Raw genomic sequence first — 25,937 nt, 5'->3', positions numbered from 1 at the left:
CTGTCTCAAAATTGAACAAAACGTATCTTCTCTGCAGTAATTTAAAATTACACATGGGTGAAACCTGCTGAAATTCTAGTTCCAGTTGAATTTTGATGGATTTTTGTTGCATGCCAATTTATTCAATATTACCAATTCTTTTCTTTAAGTAAAGGCTTCGGGTATTTCTGTACATGTGGGTCTTACTAATGAATCCACTGTATTATAGTTTTTGTATACATAAGGAGTTGTCCTCATGCACACATGTTTCACTCATGATGCATATGATTTTGTGCAAAAATATTAATTGTCTCAATAATACAGATATTTCAGAAATACATATTGCTTGTTCATATAAAACTGAGTCCTTAATGGATTTGCTGGAACTAAAAAAAATCTTCCCTATGAAGGAGCAATGAGACAATAACTGATGTTGGGTTGGATCCAGAGTTGTGCTCAGCAGAATTCCACTCACTCTGGAGAAAGAGGTAAGTGCAGCCATTTTTGCTGTTTGCTCCTTCCCACTGCAGCTCCCTGAAAAAGATGCTGTGTAGGGTTGGAGGACCCTCCAGAACGGCATGGGAGGTAGGACTCAGTGAAAATTGCTGTTCTGACCCCTTCCTCCAGTGGGAAGCTTCCATTGCATCCCAGTTCCCTCCATGAAAAGAATTAGCCCTTCCATTCATAGAAGTGCATATTTATATCCAACCCACTGTCTGTGAACAGGTCTTCTCCCATCGCGCTCTCTCGCTCTCTCTCTCTCTCTCACACACACACACGGGGGGGGGGGGTTAAGAATGCCCAAGAGAAGTGGAATCTATATAAAATACATAAGGGTTAAATAAAAATGTCTGGTTGAACAGCATTTTCACATTATATGATACGATGTATCAACAATGTCATGAATTTTAACTGCACAAACAGCTGTTTGATACATACCTCTCCCAAATAGCTTTCTACATTGTATGGTTTTCTAAAACCAGTGTCCGCAATATACTGTGGAGAACATGCTCCAGCATAATATTTATGGTCAAGAACCAATCCTTCCAGGTTGTTGGTGAATATATTTAATCTGGGAAGAAGGAACATGATGAAGTCATTATGTTTACACGTTAGTTATTAATTCTACACAAAGTAAATTATATCTTTCTTTTTCTTGTTTGTTGTGGCTACAAACTTTAGTTTTGCAGTCAGAGCATTCTGTCTTTTACCCCAGCTAGGAAAACACTGTCTGGGCTCTAACTAAATAATGGATTAGCAAACTATTCTTTGGTACATTAGATAGCAAAAAGCTGCAATACCGTGTATTTTAAAAGAACACACACCACTAAATACTGTTCACAATTTCTTGCATATCCCCCAGACTGATACACTGAGTGAAAAAGCCTGCCTATGGTTCTCTTAGAACCCGTAGCAGCTGAGCAACTGGGCCTATGCAAATGACCCTGGCTGCCTGCAGCTGTGATAAGTAGGTACCCTGAGACTTAATTGTGTTGCTCGATCAAAAGCTAGCTATCAGGTGTTCTGCGGTCACATCCTTGTTTGGGCTCACAGGGGCAAAAACACTTTATGGTCACAGGGGGAAAAAGTCATGTGTGCATCTGCCCTTAATCTCATTCACTTCAGCATATCTAAACTGGCTTCAGCATACACACTTAATTTAAGTAGTTTGAGACCAGTCGCAGACATTATGCTATCAGGAGGTTTGGGCTGAAATGTCATTAGTATGCGGATGATACTCAGCTCTACCTCTCATTTCCATCTGCACATCCTAGGGAGGCTGAGGAACTCTTGAGGCTGTTTTGGGATGGATGAGGGTGAACAAGCTGAAACTTAATCCAGACAAGATGGAAGTACTGTGGGTTGGGAAACCAGCTACTTCAGATGGAGGTTTACAACTGGTCTTAGACAGGGTTGCACCCCCCCCCCCAAAAAAAAAGACCAGGTGTGCAGTCTGGGAGCTTTCCTGGACTCTGAGCTAACTGGGGAAGCCCAGGTGGCTGCAGTGTCCAGGAGTGCATTTTGCCAGCTTAGGCTGGTACACCAGCTGCAGCCCTATCTGGAGAGGACGGATCTTGCCTCAGTTATCCACACACTAGTCATATCCAGCCTGGACTACTGCAATGCGCTGTACATAGGGCTGCCTTTGACGACGGTTCAGAAAATTCAGCTGGTGCAGAATGCAGCCACCTAAGTATTGGTGAGGGTGAGGCGATTTGATCACATAATGCCTATACTGCACCAGCTGTGCTGGTTACCAGTGTGTTTCTGAGCCCAATTTAAAGTGCTGGTTTTGACCTTTAAAGCCTTCAATGGTTTGGGACCAAGTTACTTGAAGGTCTGCCTTCACCCATATCAGCCTGCCCACACTTTAAGATCAGAAAGAGAGGCCCTTCTTATCTGCCCACCTGTGAGAGCAGTTATGTTGGTGACCACACATGAGAGGGCCTTCTCTGCAGTGGCCCCACATCTTTGGAACAAGATGCCATTGGAGGTCCGCCATGCTCTGTCATTGCAAGCTTTTAAGAAAGCCTTGAAAACATATTAGTTTACCATGGCATTCTCTTGATATGACTGCTGTTGTTGCTGTTATTGCTGTTGTTGGTTTTATTGTTGGTTTTTATTGTTGCTATTATCACTATTGTATTGTGTTTATGTTTTTATCGTTTTTAATATTTTAACTGTTTTTATGTATTTTATTGTTGTGAGCTGCCTTGGGAGGGCTTCTGCCCTGAAAGGCGGCCAAGAATTTTTTAAAATAAATATGTTAAAGACGTAGCTAGTAGCTATGTTTTTTTTTTTCTGCTTTATTTAAGGCAATTGCGGAAGGCCCAATCTAAATTGGGTCCTTAGTGTGTGGGGGAGAGGGCTTTAACCCTTCTGCCTGCTGTGGTCCCAATCTGGATTGGGGCCGATGTGCTTGCAATTTACATTGCCCAATAGTGATCCACTTGTTACAACTTTAAAGTAACGTCTGCTTTGGCCCAGGAAATCAGTCAATAACACAGTCAGGAACATATCTGGACAAAATTGTATACATACAAGCTTACATAACTCTCTTTCTTTGCCCCACTGTTGTTCTTGACATGACCAGGTGACAACTCTCTCATCACACTTTTGGATAAAATTTCTCACTGGAAAACTCACTGGAATTTTAACAATTATTAGACAAATGACTAAGCTTGAATTTTAGAGCACAGTGGAACACACTGAGGGGTCCATTAAAATCACATTACTGAGCAATTTCATGTTCACATATGAAGGATGATCCTATAATTGTTCAACATTATTTTTTAATTCTGACTTAAAGGTCTCGCAGAGTCATACAAGCAACAACAGCTTCAAAGAAAGTTAACCTTTGCCCCTACAGATCAGTGGGAGCCCAAAGTAGATTGCAAGGGTTACAGCAAGAAGAGTGGACTGCATTTCCATGTGCTGCCCCTAAAGCTTACTTATCTGAAACTGGATCGTACTCCATCAGCGATTATTCTCCATGCTGCCTGTGGCTATACAGAAAAATTAAACTGCTCTCATCCCAAATATAATGGATTAGAGTGTATTGAAAATGAATTGAAGTCAGGAGACTTAAGTCCTGATTACTGAATCAATCCATTGTAACATAGAAAGCGATGGACTGGAAAGCCGCAAAGATCACCTCTGCTTATTGGGATCCCCCCTTCCTGACCCTTCTTGCCTTTCAATCTCACAAACTGTTAACCACTTCACTTCTGGTAGTGTTTTAGGGATGGATGAATCTGTCAGTTTCAGTTTCTCCCGGTTTCTCATTTTCTAATCTTCAGTTCAATTCATGCTAAACTTAGAGAATTTTTTTTAAGACCTTTCTGCGCATGTTTTTCCTAATACATGTATTTTTGTAGTAGGCAATTTTGCCTCACATACACATTTTTTTGCAAGCACGTTTCCTAAAATAATGTGTTTTTGAATGTCATTTTCACTCATATATGCAGTTTCATATGTTCTTTTATCTAAGATATGCAGTTTTGCATGCATTTTTTGTTTGGAGAACAAAATTTGGTTTTGTGTTTTGGAGCTCAGATCCCACCTCTGTCTTAATTTTGTTTGGAGAATAGAATTTGGTTTTGTGTTTTGGAGCTCGATCTGAGCAAGTTATTTTTCTTTTAGTCTCACCAGTTTGCCTTCTGGAAAATAAGGGTTTTGAGGCTAGCCATGCCCAATATGGGAGCCATTTTATGAATGGGAAAGTCACCCACCATGGCAGCCATTTTGTGAGAGTGCCCATGATACTCTATATCAACATTCCAAATGTGCCCACTAACCCAGAAAGGTCAGAGACCCTTGCACTAACATGTTTTTATGATGTTTTGCTGCACCAGGCTAACACAGCTACCCCTCTGGAAAATGCGAAAATCACCCCCTTCTCCAAGCAGTCATAGTATCTATGGACAGCTTTTATCTCCTAAATGTAGGGCTAAGTGAATCTGAAGTGAAACTTGTTTGGCTGGGCATAAATCCTGTGTCTGGAAGCCCTTTTCTCAACCCTGTGCCATGAACAGTCACAGAGGAGTCAGCCTTTGCAGCCGATGCCTGAGGGGAGGTAGCGTCCACATGTCACATTGCTACGCTGACACAAAGGGGCAGGAAACAAGGGCCATGTTTTTTTGTCCCACCCCAGCCTCCTCGCACTTGCAGTCTGGTCAGCAGCCACTCTGGAGCAGGATTAGCGCGGGTGATGCTGGTCACATATGGACCTAACAAAAAACGTTTGCCGAAAAACCTGATTGACCAGGGGCTGTTTTTTGCTTTCTGGCCTAGTTCATACCAGGGATTGGCTGTATAGGCATGGCACTACTTCATATAGGTTATTTTGCCACAGTAGGGGAGGCACTGTGGGTAGGGAAATTCTGGGTGAGTAATTGTGAGCACCTGGAGATATCTTCACAGTGAAAGGGAGGCTCCCAGGACTTGCCACCTAGGGACTGGGTGTAGGGAAAGAACCTCCCCTTTGGCACTTCAGTGGGTTGCAATATGTGGCAATTTCAATGTGTGGCAAGGGGAAGGGACAGCAACTCTGCTGTCTCCACCCTAGGGCCAATCCTTGAGCATTTTGCATGAGCCCCCGCACTGCTTTCATCGTTGCAGATCTAGTATGAAGTTAATTCCAGAAAGTTGTGGCCCTAGTTTAACCCTTTCTCTTCATTTCCAGGTACGGTCACAAACTGTGGAGGCACCTACCCACTTGCTAGGTTCTGTATTGCCCAGTATTGTTCCAGGTCCTGGGTGCACCTCCTCTGTATTTTCTTACAATTCCTTTCGTCTGACTGATCCCCACAGTCATCTTCGCCATTGCAAAGCAGCCTCCGATGAATGCATCTTCCTGCAACGCAGAAATGGAAGCACGCTAATTATTTGTTAATCTGATATCGCCGTTTAGGTAAATAAGTGCAATGTTATGTCCCTGTTCCCCTTAAAACTTGCAGACACATGATCAATGCATTTCAGCTCTCTTCTGAAAGGTCTTGCTTATCTGCCTTTTTTATATAGTCATGTTTAATAACTTAACACAATTGATTCAGGTGGAATCTACAGAGTCTAACATTTTTGTATTATTAAGCCTAAGTCACATTTACAAGTAGAGGCAAACTCTACTGCATTTTTCAGGTGAGGCCAGCAGGAAATTGTCACCACCAGCAAAAGAAATTGAGAGATACTGTACAATTGTGAAGACAGCATGCAGCAAATACATAATCCAGCCATGCAGATGGAATCTAGAGGTCTATTCTTAATGATGAGGAGCCAAATCGTTGTTTTAAAGGTCAATGTTTCCATCACATTGCACTGAAATACCTGAAAACATGTTCATAAGAGCATAATAAGAGCTGTGCCCAATTGGACCAAAGCCCTATTAGAGGCAGCATTCTGTTCCCAAAGAGGCTAGCCAGAAATCTACAAGCAGGAAATGAGTGTAATGGCACCCTCCCATTCATGTTTCTCAGCAAGTGGTATTCAGAGGCATACTGCCTCTGATCCTGGAGGTAATATATAGCTATCATGTTTAGTAGCCATTGATAGCCTTACCTTGCATGAATTTGTCTAATCCCCTTCGAAAGCCAGTTGCCATCATTCCATCTTGTGGTAACAAATTCTAAAATTTAAGTATGTGCTCTGTGAAGAAATATTTATTTGTTGCATTTATATCCTACCAAGGTGGCATATATGATCCTCCTCCTCTCCATTTTATTCTCACAACAACCCTGTGAGGTAGGTTAGGAAGAAAATCAATGACTAGCCCAAAGTCAGATAGCAAGCATCATGGAAGTTCTAGTCCAACGCTCTAGGACTGTTCTCCCCAGTCCTAGTCCAATACTCTAACCACTACAACACACTGGCTCTGCTTCCTTTTATCTCCTTCCTCTTTCCTTCCTTTTATCTTTTGTGAATCATGCTCATACTGGCCTCATTAGGATGTGCAAGGCCTCAGGATTATGTGCTCCCCACTCCCCTCTCATCTTCTGGCAAGAGTGCCAGAAGATCAGAAGATTTTGCTTCCTTTTTAACTAGCTGCAGTTTGCATTATGTCTGAAACCAGACCAAGTGTGGTTAATCTTAACCATGCTTTACTGAAACAAGGCAACTTCAACCCTTGGTTTATGAAGCTCGGTTCAATAAACCATAGTTGAAATTAACTATAATTGATGATTTGGGCATAACATTAAACTATAGTTTAATTGGAGATAGAAGTGAATATTTCCAATCACCTTGGGGCTGTGCAGAGGAGGTCAGGGAAAGGGAAAACATGCAAACCCAAAGCTTGTACAGGCTTATTCACTTAATGACAAACTATATGCTACTGTTACTTCAGAATGAGGCTAGTGTCTGCACAATGCTGAAGAAACTGAGGTATCTGTTAGAGCTGTGCTTATAACTACCTCTTAAAATTCTCCACCCTATTTGTGGGCAGAGAAATTGGGGAGACAATTTCACCAAATTTCTCCAGTGGGAGGAGAAATTCTCCAACAAGTTCTCACAAGTAGGGACGTAGGGTGCACCATTGGCAAGAGTTTTAGCACAGCTTCTCTCCTCTCTCTCTCTCTCTCTCCCTCCCTCCCTCCCTCCCCCCCGCTCCCTCTCCCTCCCGCTCCCTCTCCCTCTCTCTCTCAGTAAGGGTTTTGGTTTTATTTGTTTGTTTGTTTTTTGTGTTGGCAGCCTGGCTCCCATTTTGCATGCTCCACAATATCCCATACCCTGTTCCAGGGCTTGGGTGAGGGGAGAGGAGAGGCGAAACCTACCAAAAGTGAGGAAGAACATTACCGGAAATTCTGCAAAGTGGCCTTTTATTTCTAGTGGGAGTAAGAAAAGAAAAATCTGAGAGCATTTCTGAGAAAAAAATATCTTCTGAGAAATTTTGGCCCAGCTCTACTTGTCATTCTTTAGGGTTCAGCACCTTCCGCAGGATCTTCCAAATGAGTAACATTTTTGAGGGGTGATTGTGGATACACCTCGTCTCTAATGTACATGCAGAGAGATGATTATACAGTGAACGACAGGAAAGTCATACACAACCCCTCGGACACCTAATAAGCATGGTAAGCACTAGAACCCTGAACCCAACCCATGAGAATTCCTTCTCCTTTGAATTTCTTTTCAAAAGCCATTTCTTCGCTATCAAATTGGATGAGAATGGTAAAAAAAGATGTGGGAGAATTTTTTTGGCACAGCACTAGTATCTATACCTGACTCAGTACTGTTCTCTTTTATACCATACCTGATGGACATACTCAGTGTTGAAGCTGGACCTATGGAAGCTGAGTCTAAGTGCAATGGAGTGGCTACCTAACAACCTTTGGCTTCTATCTTTATTCTCTGCTCCACTTCCCAAAGTGCAATAGTATGATTTGTTCTTCTAGTGGCTCTTCTTTCTATATTAGTATTGCTACCACGTAAGAACTCTTTGTCTATAAAACTTTCCTTTGACTCCAAATTACTAGTGTAGATCCTACTGGCATCCTTGATCTTGCATCTTCAAATCCTGCTCCCTGCTCCCTGCCTTTAGCCAATTTCCTGCTCCAGCCTACTGCCTGCTTCACCTTTTCCCTCTGTCCTCCCTCTCTAGATCTTCCAGCCTGTCTGCTCCAGCCCCAAAGTGCTACTAACTCTGCATTCACTACTAGTAGTTTTCTTGGCTTAAATAAGACCCAGGAATAGATTTGTACAAAGCTGGTACTTTGCTATTGAAGCAGATCTCCGCCAAGGTCCTGTATATCCCTAATACCAGGTCACTCTCCTTTGAAATTCTAGATTCATTATCAACAACACTCCATGCATCCCTTCATCACCCACAGCAACAGCCAAACAAGATATAATTTATGTAACAACTCCAAATGTTGCTATTGCACTAATACTGAAACACTGTAGTTTTCTGGCTGCAGAAATCTACACAGATATACTGTACCTAAGAAATTCTCACTATTTATTTTACAGTGAAGTCTGATGAAGAACCTGGTACAAAGTTATTCTTAATACATTATGTAATATTGACAGTTTTGGCTGCACAATAATATTTTGAGACTCTGGTTGACTAGCTGTATGTTTAGTATACTGATCTACAATTGACTGGAATTTCTATGGTTTATAAGCCAAGTCAGATCAGAAATTCTTTGTAGTCTGTCTAAAGCATTCACCTTCAGCATAATGCCATGTGTGTTGTTGAAAAATGTTAATGCAGAAATGATTACCAAATAGCCTTGGCCTGATTTAGTCCAATAGATGTTCATAGTTTATATGAGAGAAAATGTTTGATCTTTTTTCTGATCTGTATGGGCTCCTTAAATGAGCCCACAAGGGGAGTTAACAACAAATACATTCCTTTACAAACCCCCTTCCCCCCAAAAACCTAACAGAGAACATATTGGTTATGATTTTAGAAATATAACACCATCATGGCCACACTCCACCAATGCCTGTCTCTGTAATCCTTTCTTCTTACAGGTTTTATTATCATGTACGTTAAAGATTTCAACCATGCAAACAATACCAGATTTCAGCTGTGTCCCATCAAACAATTTAAGCTACTACTGTATACTTTAGAAGGGGAAACTTCAATATTCTTCTATTCTCTCTGTTACACTGAAATCAAATTCAATAGGTATGGTTTCAAATTAAGGAAAGTCAACCCCTTATTCACTAACCTGTGGCACATACAAATCCTTCACATCTAACTATATTTCTGCAAGGTCTGTTTGTAACACAGTCTTCAGTTTCTTTGTCAGTGTAATCACACGGGTCACCGCCGAACTGAGAAGGCCGTTCCACATGGACAAATCTGTACTGTAACAGAAGAGATATTATGAATTCCAAAGGAACGTATCCCAGATTAGAATAGATTTCTGCTAGTGACAACATCAAACATCTATGAGAAATATCAGATGTTTTTCTATTCCAGCCAGCATTTAAGAAGTAATTCTACAGCATCATTAATCATACTAAACACAAGAACTATTTAAGCTGTGGGTGGGGAATTCTGAGAAGGAATATAACTTTAGCAAGCCACTTTCTGGATGGGAATGGTATCCTTAATAGTGTAATTTCAGAGAGGAAGTCCCATATTGATGAAAGCCCCATTTGCTCCCTACCAACATTGAGTAGTGGTCTGCCTATATTCTTGTATCAGACTAAACTATGCATGGCCATAGGCCAGTTAAGCATTCAGTCTCAGAGTATCATTGGCCAAGGATAGGATGGGGCATATAGACCAGCTGGACCAGCACACCATCACTGTGGATGTGCAGATGTGTTAGTTCAGGCACTTTCCTCTGCTAAGATGACCCCTAAATGTACTAGTGTGTGTTGTCTGGGGAAGAATCTAGCAGCCCTAAAGTCATACCCAGATAGCAATCCTTCTCATTTTAGCTGCATAATTTGAAACTAAACTAAAAATGCAGGAACCAGAAAAGAAGAGGTATAACACTGTGCAAGAATTTGCACAGGTATCCTCTGCTGGCACTCTGTTAATTTGTTGGTGTGCCTTTGGAGGAACAGCACAAGAATTCACACAATGTGCATGAGCACCACAGATGTTTATGGTGCTGTGGATTCTATGCACTGGTTCCCTATTCCATGCAGCACTCAGATTGTTGGTCAGAAGAGGGTAACTGATACTGCAAGCTAGAGATCACTGGGCACCACCTCCTTGCGCAAGGAAGTCAGACGAGTGTAGGTGTCATGCTCCACTTTTAGCGATATAAGTTCTATGACCATAGTTAGCAGCTAGATTCCTTAGATGGCTGGTTTGATCATTCCATATTGTGGAAAGACCTCCCTTAGAAATCCAACAGGCACCTATAGTGCAGGTGTTCCGCTGGTTAGTAGAGTGTACCTATTTATGCAGGCACTCCCAGATGCCAATTTTTAGTATGGACTTCATTGAATTATGGATATTTGTTGTATGTTTTACACTGGTTTTATTGTATTGGTTTGTTTTTGTAAGCTGCCTTATCTTTTATGATGAAAGGTGGTCTATAAATAATTGTAATAATAATAAGATCAGGATGGAGAGCCAAAACAACAATTCCCATGCTCTGAAGTGGCATGCTGGCAAGATCTGTTGCCACATACACCATTCCTTTCACATCTTTCTTTTGCCCCTGGGTCGGCAACTGGGGGAGGAGAGAAATCAGAAAGAAGCTCTCAAGAAGCCCAGGGACTTCCAGGGATGGACTTCTGCACTAAGATCTGCTGCAGTTGTTTGAGTCTCTTGGTAGCACTGCATTGGTCCTCTGCACTTGATGGATGACTCCTGTCTGTCTCCTCACCTTCCTGCTCTTCTGACCATCCTGCTGGGTTTCCTTTCTTCTCTCCCTCCCCACAACATTGCAGATTGCATCCTCTATTTTTTGGACCCCTTGCTTGCTGAATGGACTCAGTTTTTGCCATGGTCTCCAGAAGCCCTCCACAATTGCCAAAGGTCTGATTCTGCCTGCAGTTATATACTGAGCACCTGATAAGGTGTCAGGCATGCTGAATCGGAGCCTCGGCATCCTCCAAAATCCTCCATCTTAACCATTCTAAGTGAGCAGGTATGTGGAATATAGGGAAGCCATTCTCTGTGTTATTCTCAGTGCCAGGTACTGCTACCTATTATTTCTTTGACACACCTTTTGGGTGCATGTCATGGATCAGATATGGTCATGCAGCTCTTTCCTATGGTTCATATCTATTGTGGGTTTCAACCTATGGTAATCCCCCACTGCAGATAGGGTGACTATGGGACCTGGATGCATCATGTATCACCAGTACTGCTTCATTCTGACATTATGGAAGATGTCCTGGGAGAACAGGTACCAACCAACCTTATTCAGGATTGTTTCCCATACATTCAGCAGGATGCTTTATACTTTTAGATGCGACTACATGCAGGTAATAGAACCTCGTCAGTTACTAGTTTAGTATTATCTGTGCTTTCCCCAGTTTGCTATATCCACTTTTCTTATCTTATACTTTGAATAAACACAGATAACATCTTAAGAAATGGAGTAGGGCCTTCAGGTGCTATTCCAATAGCAAGAATAATGATGATATATAATGTTATGCAAGCTGTGGCTTTGAGCAAGGCTGAAGAATGACTACTCAAAAAACAATCGACTTAGCATGGTGACAAGACAATACTATCCTGCACTTTTGAAGATAATGGGAATTTTACCACTAATGCCTGTAACAATCAAAGTCTTAGTCTGAAGGCACTTTGCTGGTGGAAAATGCTCAAGGATGAAAAATGAGCAGCTGCAAGCCATAATCTCTCGGTCAAAAACAGGGATATGGAGAGCACTCGACATAAATGGGCCCTGTATCAAGAGCATTCGAGCATAACATGGAAAGAGCAGTGACTCTGAACCACAATCCATACATGAAAGGGAAAGGAAGGGCCTCCTCCTGCACTCCTTCACAGGACTTTAGTGTCTTGTGGGATTTAGTCCAAAGAAGTCAGCTAGGACTCTAAATATTTGGCTTGCTATATTGAAGGGCAAGGGGCATACATACTACAGATTTTCCCAAACTTCCTATTCAGAAAACACACTAGTGGTCTAATTCCCCGAGCCCCAAACACTGTTGCATTCCACTAAATGTCTATTGGCAGGATCCTGTTAACCAATAAAAGGGCTTGGAAAAACCACTGGTGAGCTTCATTGGGTCCCATGCATGTCCCTTTAGACACGGCTGAAATGTTAGGCATGGCTGTTGTCTTCTTCTAGACATGACACTATACTTGAAACTATGTATATAGCAGTCGCTGTGGCTTATCATGTTGTTGAAACCTGGTGAGGGTGAGTTGTTGGTGTGGTTAACAAACCACCAACAACTCATGGGCTGTTTTAGGGTTGTGAGTGGTTTGTTAACCATGGCAACAACCCACCCTTTCTGGGTTCAGACGATAAGCCACAGTGCCCATCCGCTGGGCCTTGAATATTCAGTATGGCTGCTGGTATGTCCCACAATCCACTGTGGCTTAAATAAGCCACAGTGGGCTGTGGTGATGGTATGAACTTGGAAATTGAGCAGCAGAGACATGGAACTGAAGGGGAACCATATTGTTTTGAACTAGTTTCATACACTGAAATTCCTCATAAGTAGGTCACAAGTAAACTCACCCTTTTATTCTGGCAAGGATCGCAAATGCTCCATGATGACCAACTGGAAAGGATACAATCAATGGGCTGTGGTGCATTGTTTGAAGATCGGCGCCATCTGCCTTTGGTCACATTGATATCAGCTCCGTTTAGTTGAAGGAAATTATCCCTTTCTCCACTATATTTTAAATAAGGGAAAATCTATTTTCCATTAGGACGTAGGTCAACCTGTATCCTATTTCTTATCCCTGCCATCCATGTGGACACCACTTTAGAGCGCTTCACAGAGAAATAAATGAAGTGTCAAGTTAAAGTACAGTTCAGTCAAACAATTGTATGACTGCCAAGTATGCATGCAGAACTCTGTATGGATATGCTTTCTACATATCACTGAGAGGGGTTTGTTGGCAATGCCATGCGCAGTCAGCAGTCTCATGACAACTTCAATGTCCAATACTAGTATATTCAGTTGCTTTACCAGAGATGAGGATGTGATTCAGCTTGAAGTTATGCAATTTAACAAGAAGATAAATGAAACTCAGTCACTAAAATGCAGTGAAGAAGAAGAAGAAGAAGAAGAAGAAGAAGAAGAAGAAGAAGAAGAAGAAGAAGAAGAAGACAGCAAAGCCTGAAACAAACCTAGGCTGGATTTACTTTCAGTTTGAAATCCACTCCAAGCCATTGGCTAAACTGCCATGATGTCACAGAAGCTTAAAGTTCAGACTGAGATTATTCAGTGTATTGAAGTGCTCATGCATGGCTTACAATGAGCATGCCCAATTGAAGCATAGCTGGAGACTGTCAAGGTGAAGGAATCTGTCATGCTGACACAGCTAGAAGGAGGAGACACAAGACAGAGTCCTGTGAAATAAAAAGACTGAAGAAAATCGAGGAGGTAGCTGGATGGAACGCTAAATCCAATAAGAAATCTTCCTGGGTAAAAGCATTCCGGATAATCCATCATCGGACATGCATTTTTGCAGTGAGGGTGACTGGACAGAACAGTACCTCTGGCAGGTTATCAGGTGTTGGAAGTAGCAGCAGCCAGTGCTGGTGCAGGGAATAGATCGATCCCTACACCCAATAATATTCCTGACTGCACCCTTTTATTTTCTCCCATTTAAGCTAATGGTTGTCACAGAGGGCATCTCTACACCAGCCTAAAATCCTGCATTTAAAATGGGGCTTGCTCTTTCTGTTTTAAATGCAGGATCACGACGACTCCCTTTTTCACATGCTTCCTTTTCCCCCCTCTTCCCCCTCCTTCTCCCCGTATCTGAGTCTTCCATTATCTTTCATTGATCTTGCTCCTCTTCTTGCCGCTTTTACTCTTTTCACAGAGGGAACTGAAGCAGAACACAATGGGGTAATTTGATAGCTCATTATCTGTGATCTATTTAAAAAAGGGCATTTAGTGCAGGAGACGCCTTGAACGATCATGGCATCATGTAAAGAGCCCGCAAACTTCCGTGAAGGAGCAATCTCAATCATAGGATAAAAGCTCAGTGTGAAGGAGCCCTCAGACCTACAAGGGAAAGTAAAGCGCTGCAGTTGTGAAACAATGTTGTGGTGAGGGCCCCCTCAGTCCTTGAGACACTCTCCAGACACATCTACCCATCATAACAATAGGTCTTTTGGTAACAATAACAATCATATTGATCTCATATAATCATATACTGATTGATTTACAAACTAGCAGTGAGGAAGAGAAATTAATATTGTTGGTTATGAAATTAATGCTGCTTGTGTGACAAAGCCATGACTACCCCAGGAAACACAATGGGAAGGGAGGAAGTGTGATCAGTTGTGGAAATACTGTTGTAGCTTTCCCAAAGCCCTTACCAGAGGATACTATGTACTACAGGATGGAGCAGAATCTCATTCACTTACAGCCACTGGCTCTGTCCTGCTCAGTTTGCATATTCATCTGAAGGTGCGAAAGAGCCTGCTCGTGTACAAGCTGTGTGCACATGATCACAGACCCCTCAGTAGGCAGGGTCTGTGACAAAACTGACATGTGGACAGTATTCAAGCATACATTCCAGGCAGGGCTAGGGGTCACAAGCAGTGGAGATCCCACTCTGCCCTCAGTGTATGTACATGCAATTTAACATATGACAAAGGCGCTTATGTTTGGGGAATGATCAGACTGGTTCCTACCCAAATTGTGAGAGATTTGACCCGTTTCCACCTCTATGTATTAATAGGAAGTGAGGAATGTAGGAAAAACCTATTCATTTTCTGCTAATAGGATGTCTGATATTAATCTCTTTTCAGTATATTCCTGTCTCATAGCCCACTCATGGTTTCCCTTGAAACAGAGAGAATCCTTAATATTTCAGTTTGACATGTCAAAGATTGGGGTACATGTAAAATGCTACCACTCATGTAAAGTTCTCTTTTCTCAGGAAAGGCTATTAGTAAAAGGCTGATAGGTGTGTGTGCTGGGGTGGGGGTGATGAGGCAAACCCTGTAACTGCACGAACAACCTGAAACAATTCTGGGAAGCAGAAAGAAGTCCACTTCCTGGTCATTTCCTTATACGCGGTAGAGAAATAACATTCTGGAAATGGCTTAATATATTCTAATGCAGGTCTGCAAAATGAGTGGCCCACCAAGGCAAATTCAAACCAGATGCTTGCTAAGCCAGTTTTATTGCTGCCTTTTAGGGACTGAAAAAATTGGAGGGGGAGTTACCAAGCACTTGGCAGGAGAATACAATATTTGGCTAGTATCTGGGTTTGGCTTGAGGGCCCACAAATCATGCAGGCCTGTTTTAATGAGATCCCTTGGGACCAAATAGGGAAGATGTGGTTATTTTAAAGACACCTTCAAGCAGGTCTCATAATATTTCTCTATGAAGACCCTCCTTAAACACACTGATACATAATTCCTATTTACTTGAACAGAACTTATCTGAGTGCTTATGGTAGCAGCTCAACAATCATTTTTCTGAAAGTGTTGGGAATGTAAACAAACTTTAATTGCAATGCAGAGTAAACTTAGAATTAATTGTTCACTGGCACTTAATAAAAGTTTCCATCCACTTTGATTATGTTGCATTAGACACCCAAAGAATAATTACTTGAATATTAGAAAAGAGGTGTCAGGAGTTGTTTAACAGCTAAATAATTAAGATACACACATGCACATGAGAGAGAGAGAGAGAGAGAGAGAGAGAGAGAGGGAGAGGGAGAGAGAGAGATGAGGCACATATATACACAAGTTTGACTGGAAATGAGAAAGGCTCTCAGTGGCTTTCCATACCATCAACAATGGTATCCTTCTGGATGGGCTGTCTGAGTTGGGATGTGGGGGCACTGTATTTCAGTGGTTCCATTCCTACTTGGATGTCTGATTCCAAAATGTAATACTGGGGGATTATTGCTCTGCCCTATTGTGCTATGGGGTTCCTCAGGGCTCTATTCTATTTATTCCCCTAGGCTTTTCAACATCTATGTGAAACCACTGAGAGATGTTATCTGGGGATGTGGGCTGAGGTGCCACCACTATGCGGATGACACCCAGTTCTATCTCTCTTTTTCATCTAATACAGGTGAGGCAGTTAATGTTTTGAACCAGTGCTTGAGCAAGGTAATTGACTGGATGATGGCCAATAAAGTGGGACTCAATCCAGACAAGACTGAGATACTTGTAGGTGGTCCGTCTGTCCAGTTAAGTGGTATTCAACCTGTTCTGGAGGGGACTGCATCCCCCCTACAGGACCAGGTTCATAGTTTGGGCATGCTCTTAGATTCATCATTGTCATAACCTCCCATTTGCATTATTGCAATGTGTTATACATGGGGCTGCCTTTGAAAAAGGTTCAGAAACTTCAGTTAGTTCAAAATAGGGCAGCTCGAATGCTAACTGGGACTGGTTGATATGATCATATCGTGCCTGTACTTCTCCATCTGCACTAGCTGCCAGTCTTTTCCTGAGTCCAATTCATAGTGCTAGTTTTGACCTTTAAAGCACTAAATGGTTTGAGACCAGGTTACCTGAAGGAACATCTTTTCCCATATGTATCTACCCAGACATCAAAATAATTGTCTGAGGCCCTCCTCCAGGTGCTCCTGCCAAATGAGTAAAGGCAGGTGGCTATGAGACAGAAGGCCTTTTCAGTGGTGGCACCCCGCTTGTGGAATGCCCTCCCAAGAGAGGCTTGCCTGGTACCTACTTCATGGTCTTTTTGGCACCAAGTGAAGACCTTTTTATTTTCCTAGGCATTTTAAATGTTTTTAGGGTTTTCAGCACTTTATTCTGCTGCTGGTTTTATCTGCTAGAATTGTTTTATCCTTTGCTGCTGGTTTTATCTTAATTTTATTCTGCTCTGTTTTTATTTTTGTTTGTTTCCATGTTTGCATTATGTTTTTAATGTATTGTGCACTGCCCAGAAAACATTGGTTATTGGGCAGTTCAAAAGTACAATGAATAATAAATAAAGAAATAAAGAGTTAAGTATGGAAGTGAGAAAAAACAGTTATTAATTTATTGTATCAAGATTTTCCCAATTTTTAAAGAAAGATTTTATATTAAAAATTATTTATGATTGCTTACAACTTAATCAGACATTGGAAGGGGTGATCTAAAATTATGTAAGGCACAGCCACCTGACATCTGTCAAAACATTTTTTTTGTCGTAAAAGAACAACTGAATGCTATTTTTATTTATTCATTTATTTATTTCGCAGCAACAGAACAACTAAGTGTAGTATGGAACATAGATATTACATGGTCCTTCAGCAGAGAGCTTTCAGTCTAATTAAATGGACAAAAACAGCGTGAAAGGAGAGGGTCTGAAAATAAATAACATAGATGGCAAATGGCAGCCTCAAGGAACTCTCATGAAGGAATAGGTAAGATGAAGCTAGGATAGCTTAGAAAAGGCTTTCCTAAAGATATAGATCATAAAATGTGGCTTAAAAGAGAGGAGAGGCTGTTCCTGGCACAGGGTACAATCCAGCAGATTATGATGAAGGGAATAGACAGAGATTATGCAGAATTGAGGCCTGACCCAGATACAAGATGTGAAGAAGGGAGGGATGGGGCAGAGAGATGGACAGCTTTAAAGGTGAAGACGAGATGCTCGGTTAACGTATAGCATGATATGGAGTAGAATTGCTCCCCTAAAGATGGGAGAAAAAGGTGAGGAGATGGGAGATTTGGCAAAAGGAAATGCCATCAAGGAAGAGGTTATAGTAGTAGCAGACTAGATGAGTTCTTGATGGCAGTAGTTGCACAGGAAAGGGCAGCTCTTTGAGATGAGGTAAATGAAAATGCAGCAGGATGTAGAGTTTGCTTGGGTACTAGTAGAAAATGATTCAAAGGAATCAAAACTGGTCCTGAAGTCATTATCAGAGGTGCAGCTAGGTAATATTAGGCTCTGGAATTAATGATCTTACGTAGGGAAATGGCCTTTAAATTGCACATGCATCTTACTTCAGTTGTGAAGCACACAACTGACATTCCTCTTCCAGCTAAACCCCACACACTGCCATTCCATGCTTCTACATCCCAGATACAAGAAAATAACAACAATAAAACATGTAGCATTTTCAGATTGACTGAGACTATGCATACAGCCCAAAACAGAAGGCAGAACCTCCCTTCTCCACTATGTGATGTGTCCTGCCAAAGTTGATGCTACTGATGATCTTTTTGGCAGGACACATCACATGGTGGAGAAGGGATAATCTTTTTGATAATCTGAGTGCAGATAAACATATCTGTAGATTGAGCTCACTATCCTCGATGTGAGCATATGCCAAAGAAGTGTACACCCTTAAGCCAAACAGCCCAAACATTTGCTTGGAAACAAATATTATTCAGGTGCTCAGTTCTGATGGCTATGTAGCCAAAATAGGGTTACTGAGAGGGAGATATGTGTGCTTGGGTTTGCACAGGTAGAAATAAATATTTAGGGGGGGGGGGAAGCCTACAGGGACTAAGCCTGCCCTCAAAAACAACCCAGTGAGAGCGGAACATGCTCAGTGGCCACAGAATGCTACATGTCTCTGGTGCGGGGGTGGAGAAGAGAGAAATGGAAAATCCGGGGTGGAGGGAGTGGGAGTGGAATGGAGTATCCTGAAAAAAAGCAGGGTTGACTGCTTGGAACACTGAACATGAGCCCTCCACACTAAAACATTTTGTTGTGGGTCCCACTTGTTTTCACTATATTTGAATAAACAAGCTACTCTTCAATACTGGTTTTTGAGAGCAAAATCACTGAATAATGTACAAGTGTAGGAACCACCGTATCAGCTATGTCTGTGTCTACCAGCTGTGTTAACTTGTAAACGAACATCTAGATACTACTGGGGGTGGGTGGGTGTTAAGCAAACCCTATTATATGTTAAGGGGCATCCATTTGCCTGGACTGAGTGTAGCTAGCAAGCTAAAGTTGCATACTATATTCACATTTCCCTCTTTTATTTCTTAAACATCTTGGTATGATAGCCACAGGAAGACATTTTTCTGAATATCATGACATCATTTCACATACTTTAGAATCCCCCGGCTATTATGCTTGTTAAAATGCATGTCACTTTGGAACAAGTTTATTTCAACATGGTGCTGCTTTGGTAACTCTCCTACTAATCCAAAAATATCTCAGAAAGGCACTTCTCATCTACCATACAAAAATAAACACAGAAGGTTATCATTAAACATCATTATCTACCATGTCACTGTACTGATATTTGTTTGAAAAATAAGATTCACTTACCTGGAGCAATGCAAATTTAGGAAGATTATGATTGTACAGATGAGAAAAATTCTTGCCGGGCAAAAAGGAAATAGCATAGATATTCCCATGGTTTTAAAACACTGTGGGTAATCTATTGTAGCATCCTTTTCTAATTGAGTTTGCTACAGTGTTTGAAAGCAGCTGTGTAGACAAGGTAGATTAATAGCTGGCTTTTCCAACAGGCAAACAGTAGATAAACCACCTTCTTGAACAAATTTTACTGGTCGCACAGAGCCTTCTACTGGTCTACTGGAAAACTGTTGGATGAAGTTTGAGAAATAAAGGACAGTTGGCTTGGTTTTAAATGACTGAATTCACAGGGTTCCTGAAAAGAACACAAATCTGAGATTGAAATCCTGCAGCCAGCTAGGCGCACATAAGGCTAGAACACGATGCAGAATCACTTGGGGCTAAAGCCTGTATACTTCCACATGCCAATGGTGTCCGAACAGCATATTAAATGTTTTCACTAGCAAAATACTTAAAATCTTAATTCAGAAAACATTCTAATAAGAAATCACTATATCACTTGATTCCCAGTTCCTTACTTTGTTCTTTCATTCTGAAATGATTGATCAGAACGAGTTTTAAAAAGAGAGACTTCCTTGATTCTGTGGTAAAACTCTACACTACGATAATAGGATAGAAGATCCAGCTCACAGATCAATAAATGCTTGAGGACACACACATTTTATTTATTTTTATTTACCGTGCTATCTTTTCTGCCGTGACATCTACAGATTTAATTATTCAAATCAACTACTGCCATTTAGGCTGCATCTCCCAAGGCCCATAGGCTGCAGCAAAATTCCCTATCTGCCCACAGACAGGGAGATCCACAGATGAAGAAGGAGGGCTGTTCTGGGCACAGAAATCTCTGCCACCCATGCCATTCCATCACCAGTGCTCTGACGGTGGTAATGGCAAAAAGGCATATAATGGCAGGAGTAGATCAGGGTAAGCTTTGGATATTTGGTAAGCTCAATGGAATGCTGATATTTTTATGCATGCAATTTTTTGTTTTTCTTATTTATTTATTTAAAACATTTCTTAGCTGCCTTTCAGGGCAGAAGCCATCCCAAGGCAGCTTACATCAATAAAATATATAAAAACCATTAAAATATTAAAAGCAATAAAAACATAAATACAATAAAATAGCAATAAAAACAACAATAAAAGGTAACAGTAAAACCAGCAGCAATAACAATGGCAATAACAGCAACAACAGTAGTCATACCAAGAGAAGGCCATGGTAAAATAATATGTTTTCAAGGCCTTCTTAAAAGCCTGCAATGATGAAGCATGGTGGACCTCTGATGGCAACTTGTTCCAAAGGTGTGCGGCCACTGTAGAGAAGGCCCTCTCACATGTGGTCACCCACCTAACTGCTCTCATGGGTGGGCAAATGAGACAATCATCTCTTTCTGATCTTAACATGCAGGCAAGCTGAAATGGGTGAAGGTATTTCAAGTAACTTGGTCCCAAACCATTTAATTACACTTTTAGGGACACAATTGCTTGATTTGGGTATCACCCATCTTTTGCCACCTCCTATCTAACCTCAGAAAGTGAGATCACCTGAAGAAAAGCTTGAAATGAAGATCTTAACTCACAGACAGGTTCATGGGGAGGAAGGTGGTCCTTTAGATATTTACTTTTATTATTCAACTTTATATGCTTCCTGCCTGCACTACACACCCCAGGTGGCTAACAATAGTAATACAGAAATACAATATAAAATATAATATAAAGCAATATAAAATATAATATAAAGCAAATAAAGCCAACCTGGGACAAAGCCATTTAGAACTGTAACGGCTAAGACCAGCATCCTGAATTGGCTACATTCTTAAATATTGATACTGAATGATTCAAGCGCATAAAATGATTTACTTGGAAAGAGAAGGGTAGGTTAAAATCCTGGACTAGTGCCTGTATGTACTGACTGGTGGTCTTGTGTAACGCCTTTGTTCTGTACACAGAGGGCTCCAACTTAATAAAATTGAGTATATTTTAAAATTCAGATATTAAAACACACACACACAAGTTCATACCACTCTTCTGTCTGAGTCTGGACTTTCCACAAATTTTCTTGTTATCATAATGCTAAGTGTCATCTTAAGTGGCAGCTGATTTTTTTCTGTAATTATCTCATTTGTAACTTTGGAATTGTGGCTCCACAACTCAGTTCTGCATACATAAATGGAGAGTAATACTTCTGTTAATTTCACTTTAAGAACATACAAAGACCCATGCCAGATCAAACCAAAGGCCTATCTAGTCCAGCATTCTGTTCAAACAGATGTCCCAATGGGAATGTAATAACACCCTATACCTTGTGTTTTCCAACAACCATATTGAGAGACATATTGCCTCCAATACTGGAGGTAATATACAGCAATCATGACTAGTAGCCATCCTCCATGAATTTGTTTAAACACATCCAGTTTGGTACCCATCACTATAACTTGTGGTAGTGAATTCCATAGTCTTAACTATGAACTGTATGAAATGCTTCCTTTTATCTGTCCTAAATCTCTGACCAGTTAGCTTCATTGGATGACCATGGGTTCCAGTATTATGAAAGAGAGAAAAACTTTCCTATCCACTTTCTCCACACAATGCATAATTTTATACACCCTATGTTTACCCTTACACACCTTTTTCTAACCTAAAGAGTCCCAGATATTGTAACCTTTCCTCATAGGGAAGATGCTCCAGCCCCTTGATCATATTAGTTGTCCTTTTCTGCACCTTTTCCAGCACTACAATAGCCTTTTTGAGGTACTGTGACCAGAAATGTACACATTATTCCAAGTATGGTTGCACCATCGATTTAAATAAAGGCATTATTATATTGGCAATTGTATTTTTGATTCCTTTCCTAATGATCCCCAACATGCAATTTAAGTTTCTCTCAGCCTTCAGGCATGAGTCAAGACATTTATCAAGCTATCTAGCATGGCCCTAAGACCCTGGTCCGTCACCACCAGCTCAGACTCCACCAGTGTATATGGCATTTGCCGTTTTGATGCCCTTTCCCCAAGCCTGCAGATATATTTTGGAGATCTTCACTGCCCTTTTTTATTTCAAATTAAATAATTTGGTGCTCTCAGCAAACTTGACCCCCTTACTGCTCACCCCTAACTCCAGATCATTTACAACAAAGTAAAATGCACTGGTCCCAATACAGATCCTTGGGAGATGCCACTGTTTACGCCCCTCCATTGCGAACACTGTCTATTTATTCCTACTCTCTACGTTATTTATGAATTATTTTCCCCACTTTTTTTCCTCTTGCAAGGAACCCACGATGGCTCACATGGTCCTCCTCCTCTCCATTTTATCCTCACAACAATCCTGTGAGGTTAGGCTGAAAGTCAGTCACTTTGGGAGCTTCATGGCTGAGTGGGGACTTGAGCCTGGGTCTCCCAAGGCCCAGTCCAACACCCTAACCACTACACCACATTGGCTGTCTTTTTTCTTTAACCATTTACTAATCCATAAAAGGATCTCTCCTCTTATCCCATGATAAGGTTCTCTGGTGAGGGAGTTTCTCAAAATCTTTTTAAAAGTCTAGGTAAACAACATTGACCAGATCACCCCAATCCACATGCTTGTTGACAAAGAATTCTAAAAAGTTCTCTCAAAGAAGTCTAAAAGGCTAGTGAGGCCAGGTTTAGCTTTGCACAAACCCTGTTGATTCTTCTTCAGCAAGACTTTCACCTCTATATGCTTGGTAATAATGCTTCAATGACACTTTCCACCAACTGGCCCAGAGTGATAGTTAAGCTAACCAGCCTGTAATTTTCTGGATTCCCCCTTAGATCTCTTTTTAAAAATTGGCATTACATTGACCACTTTCAGTTAACTCATACAGAGGTCAATCTTAGATATTTTTGATATAAGATTAGCAATTTCACATCTGAGTTCTTTAAGAACAGACAGTAATTTATTTTCAGTTTATCAATAAGGTGTAGGACTTCATCGCTTGTCACCAGTATTTATCTAAGTTCCTTAGACTGCATTCCTGGGAATATCATTTCAGATATGGGTATCTGCCCTACATCTTCTGCTGTGAAGCCAGATACACAGATGTATTTATTTATTACATTTCTATACCATCCAATAGCCGAAGATCTCTGGGTGGTTCACAACAGTTACAACCATAAAATACAGCACAATGAAACAGAATATAAATCTTTTAAAAGTTTCAAACTAAAGTATAAAACCCAAATAAAAACCTCCAGTAGTATAAAGTTTTAAAATTACAATAGCAAATTTAAAAACAATAAACCAGAAGGACTAAAATGTTTTCACCTGACACTATAAAGACCACAACACAGCCACCAGGTGAGCCTCTCCGGGAAGGGCATTCCACAACCAGGGTCCCACAACAACTGAAAGGCCCTCTCCTTAGTAACCACCCATAAAAAATATTCATTCAGCTTCTGCTAAGTCCTTATCCTCCTTTAGTACTCTTTTAACTCCGTTGTCATCCAACAGTCCAACTGCCTCCCTAGTTGGTTTCCTGATTCTGTGGTATTCAAATATTTTAATTGCTGGTCTTATTGTTATTAGCAATATGCTCCTCAAAATCCTTGTTTGCATCCCTTATTCTCCATTTCCCTTTATTTTGTGTACATTTTTTGTACAAATTTAAAGCTCTTTGGGCAGGAGATAAAGGACATTGTGCTGGTGCCCTTCCTTAGCATTGCTAATGATAATAACAACAATAATAAGAGCAATGCATGAGAAAACAAATACCATTGTACATAGAATAAGATACGAATGCGAACCAACTTGTGTAAAAAGGTATGAATTCATATGCTATAATGAAAACTAAAATAAAGCCACTGAGAACTGAATTGCTGCAAACTGTGCCTTATACATGTTACGGCATTCTACTGCATTCAATCCAAATTGTCCCATTCAGATATGAAACTGAAAAATAAATCACTGCCTTTTGGTCCTTCGCAACAATATGCAACTTAGCACCAACCATTTAACAGAGAACCTGTGCCATGTCAGCCAGCTCGTTATGGGAAGTGCTCAGGAAAACCTGAGATCTGCCAACTAGTTTCTCAGCAGATGGCCTCACCGATAACCTTTTCCCTTCATCTCTATTCAAGAAAGACTAATAATTAAGAAAAATGGCTTCAGCTGTCCAAAGGTTTTGTCTGTTTCAAGTCCCATTGGTTCTGTGACTAATAAAGATGTTTCTGACTGTGGCTTGACCTCTGATGTGATCGATTTCACTGTTAATCATTAGGGCACAGATAAACGTCATTTACTGAAAAGTGTGTGGATTGCTATTTGAACAGAAGGGAAGCAACATCAGCCAAAGTTATAGGTACAGAAAATGTTGTATATTTTATGGTAAGGCAATCCAGAACAGAGTTTGATGGCCTAGAGTGAGTGTAGGTCAAAAAAGCACCCTATTGCTAAATAGGAGGATATAATTTAAAATCTGCTACGTACCCAAAATACTTCACTTTATTGTCCTGCAATGTTAACCAGGTGCACGTTACAGTGAAAATCAACACGGAACATAAGGAATAGTATTACGTGTTCTAATGCAAAGGTTTCACAAATGACTGACACTTTGCGGACTTTACTAGATGTGAATTTGTATGTATGAGAGTGGTAACCAGACTGTGAACACTGTTTACAACACACATTAATCATTAGTGCACAATCTTTACTTAAGCAAATGGTTGGGAAAGGAGGAATAGTATTTATTAATCTGGTTATTATATCAGGGGGCTTGTAAAATCATAAGCATTCAGATATACGATCAAATAGAGATTTAGCAATGCTTAAGCCTATTTAAATTTAATTCTATGTTTGCAATATTGCTTTGTTTCATAGCCTTGCCTTTATCCTAACCATGCAAAGTAGGTCTCTGTTATTTCTATTTGGCACATAGGTGTCATTCAAAGCTACCTAGCAAATCCAAGACTGATATGGGGCTTGCACATAATAACTTTTACCAATGTACCATACTGGCTTAATTGTTATGGATATCATGAAATAAGAATGAGCATAGTTCTTCTCAACTGTCTGCAATCCCCTTTCAATTTATAATTTACACTCATTTTTTCAGGAAGATAAATACAATTACATGCTGTTGGGTCTAAGAGAATTATGTGCTGTTGAGTCTAAGAGAATAATGCAATAGGATTATAAAGATAATGGAAGTAAAAAAAAAAGAATCAGCAGCTTACACTTCTAAATGCTTCAAATGGACATGGCTTATGAGTCTATCATTTGATTTAGGAGTTTTCTCATACAACTATTTTTGTGCTTGATAGATGGGCTGCAAGGAAACATTTCCATGGAGATAAGATTATTTGGAACTGGGGGAGGGGGATCTAACTGCTGGACAGTTGTTTCATTAATTATGCTGATATCCCTTTTCTCCAGCAGGATAATTTCAACAAGAGGCATGTAATGTTCCTGCTAATCAGGGAATCACAGCAGGGTATCTTGCCATATTTCTCACTGTCTCATGGGTAAGATAAGAGAAAGCATATGAAGTATATAATTCAGTTTCTACACCATTCTGCTTACAAACAAAGGGGAGGAATTTTCACCTTATTGAACAT

The 25,937-nt window shown here is 40.7% G+C and overlaps 1 protein-coding gene across 1 annotated transcript in view; it reads right to left on the bottom strand.

The window, feature by feature from the left end:
• The window catches only part of C8B (complement C8 beta chain), a 45,168-nt gene extending 23,966 nt beyond the window's left edge, over positions 1-21,202 (bottom strand). Inside the window, exons 1-6 of the mRNA XM_084852397.1 lie at positions 21,118-21,202; positions 19,309-19,586; positions 12,603-12,759; positions 9,147-9,285; positions 5,194-5,335; positions 919-1,051 (exon numbers count right to left, since the gene is read on the bottom strand). Coding sequence (XP_084708523.1) covers positions 919-1,051; positions 5,194-5,335; positions 9,147-9,285; positions 12,603-12,759; positions 19,309-19,397 — 660 coding nt within the window. The 5' untranslated portion in view covers positions 19,398-19,586; positions 21,118-21,202. The remainder of the gene's footprint in view (positions 1-918; positions 1,052-5,193; positions 5,336-9,146; positions 9,286-12,602; positions 12,760-19,308; positions 19,587-21,117) is intronic.
• Positions 21,203-25,937: the final 4,735 nt, after the last annotated feature.

This window comes from Heloderma suspectum, chromosome 4 (genome assembly GCF_057233095.1).
Source record: "Heloderma suspectum isolate Gila_16-S chromosome 4, 16-S_ref, whole genome shotgun sequence".
In the NCBI taxonomy this organism is placed as follows: Eukaryota; Metazoa; Chordata; class Lepidosauria; order Squamata; family Helodermatidae; genus Heloderma; species Heloderma suspectum.
This window is presented reverse-complemented; position numbering and strand designations above follow the sequence as displayed.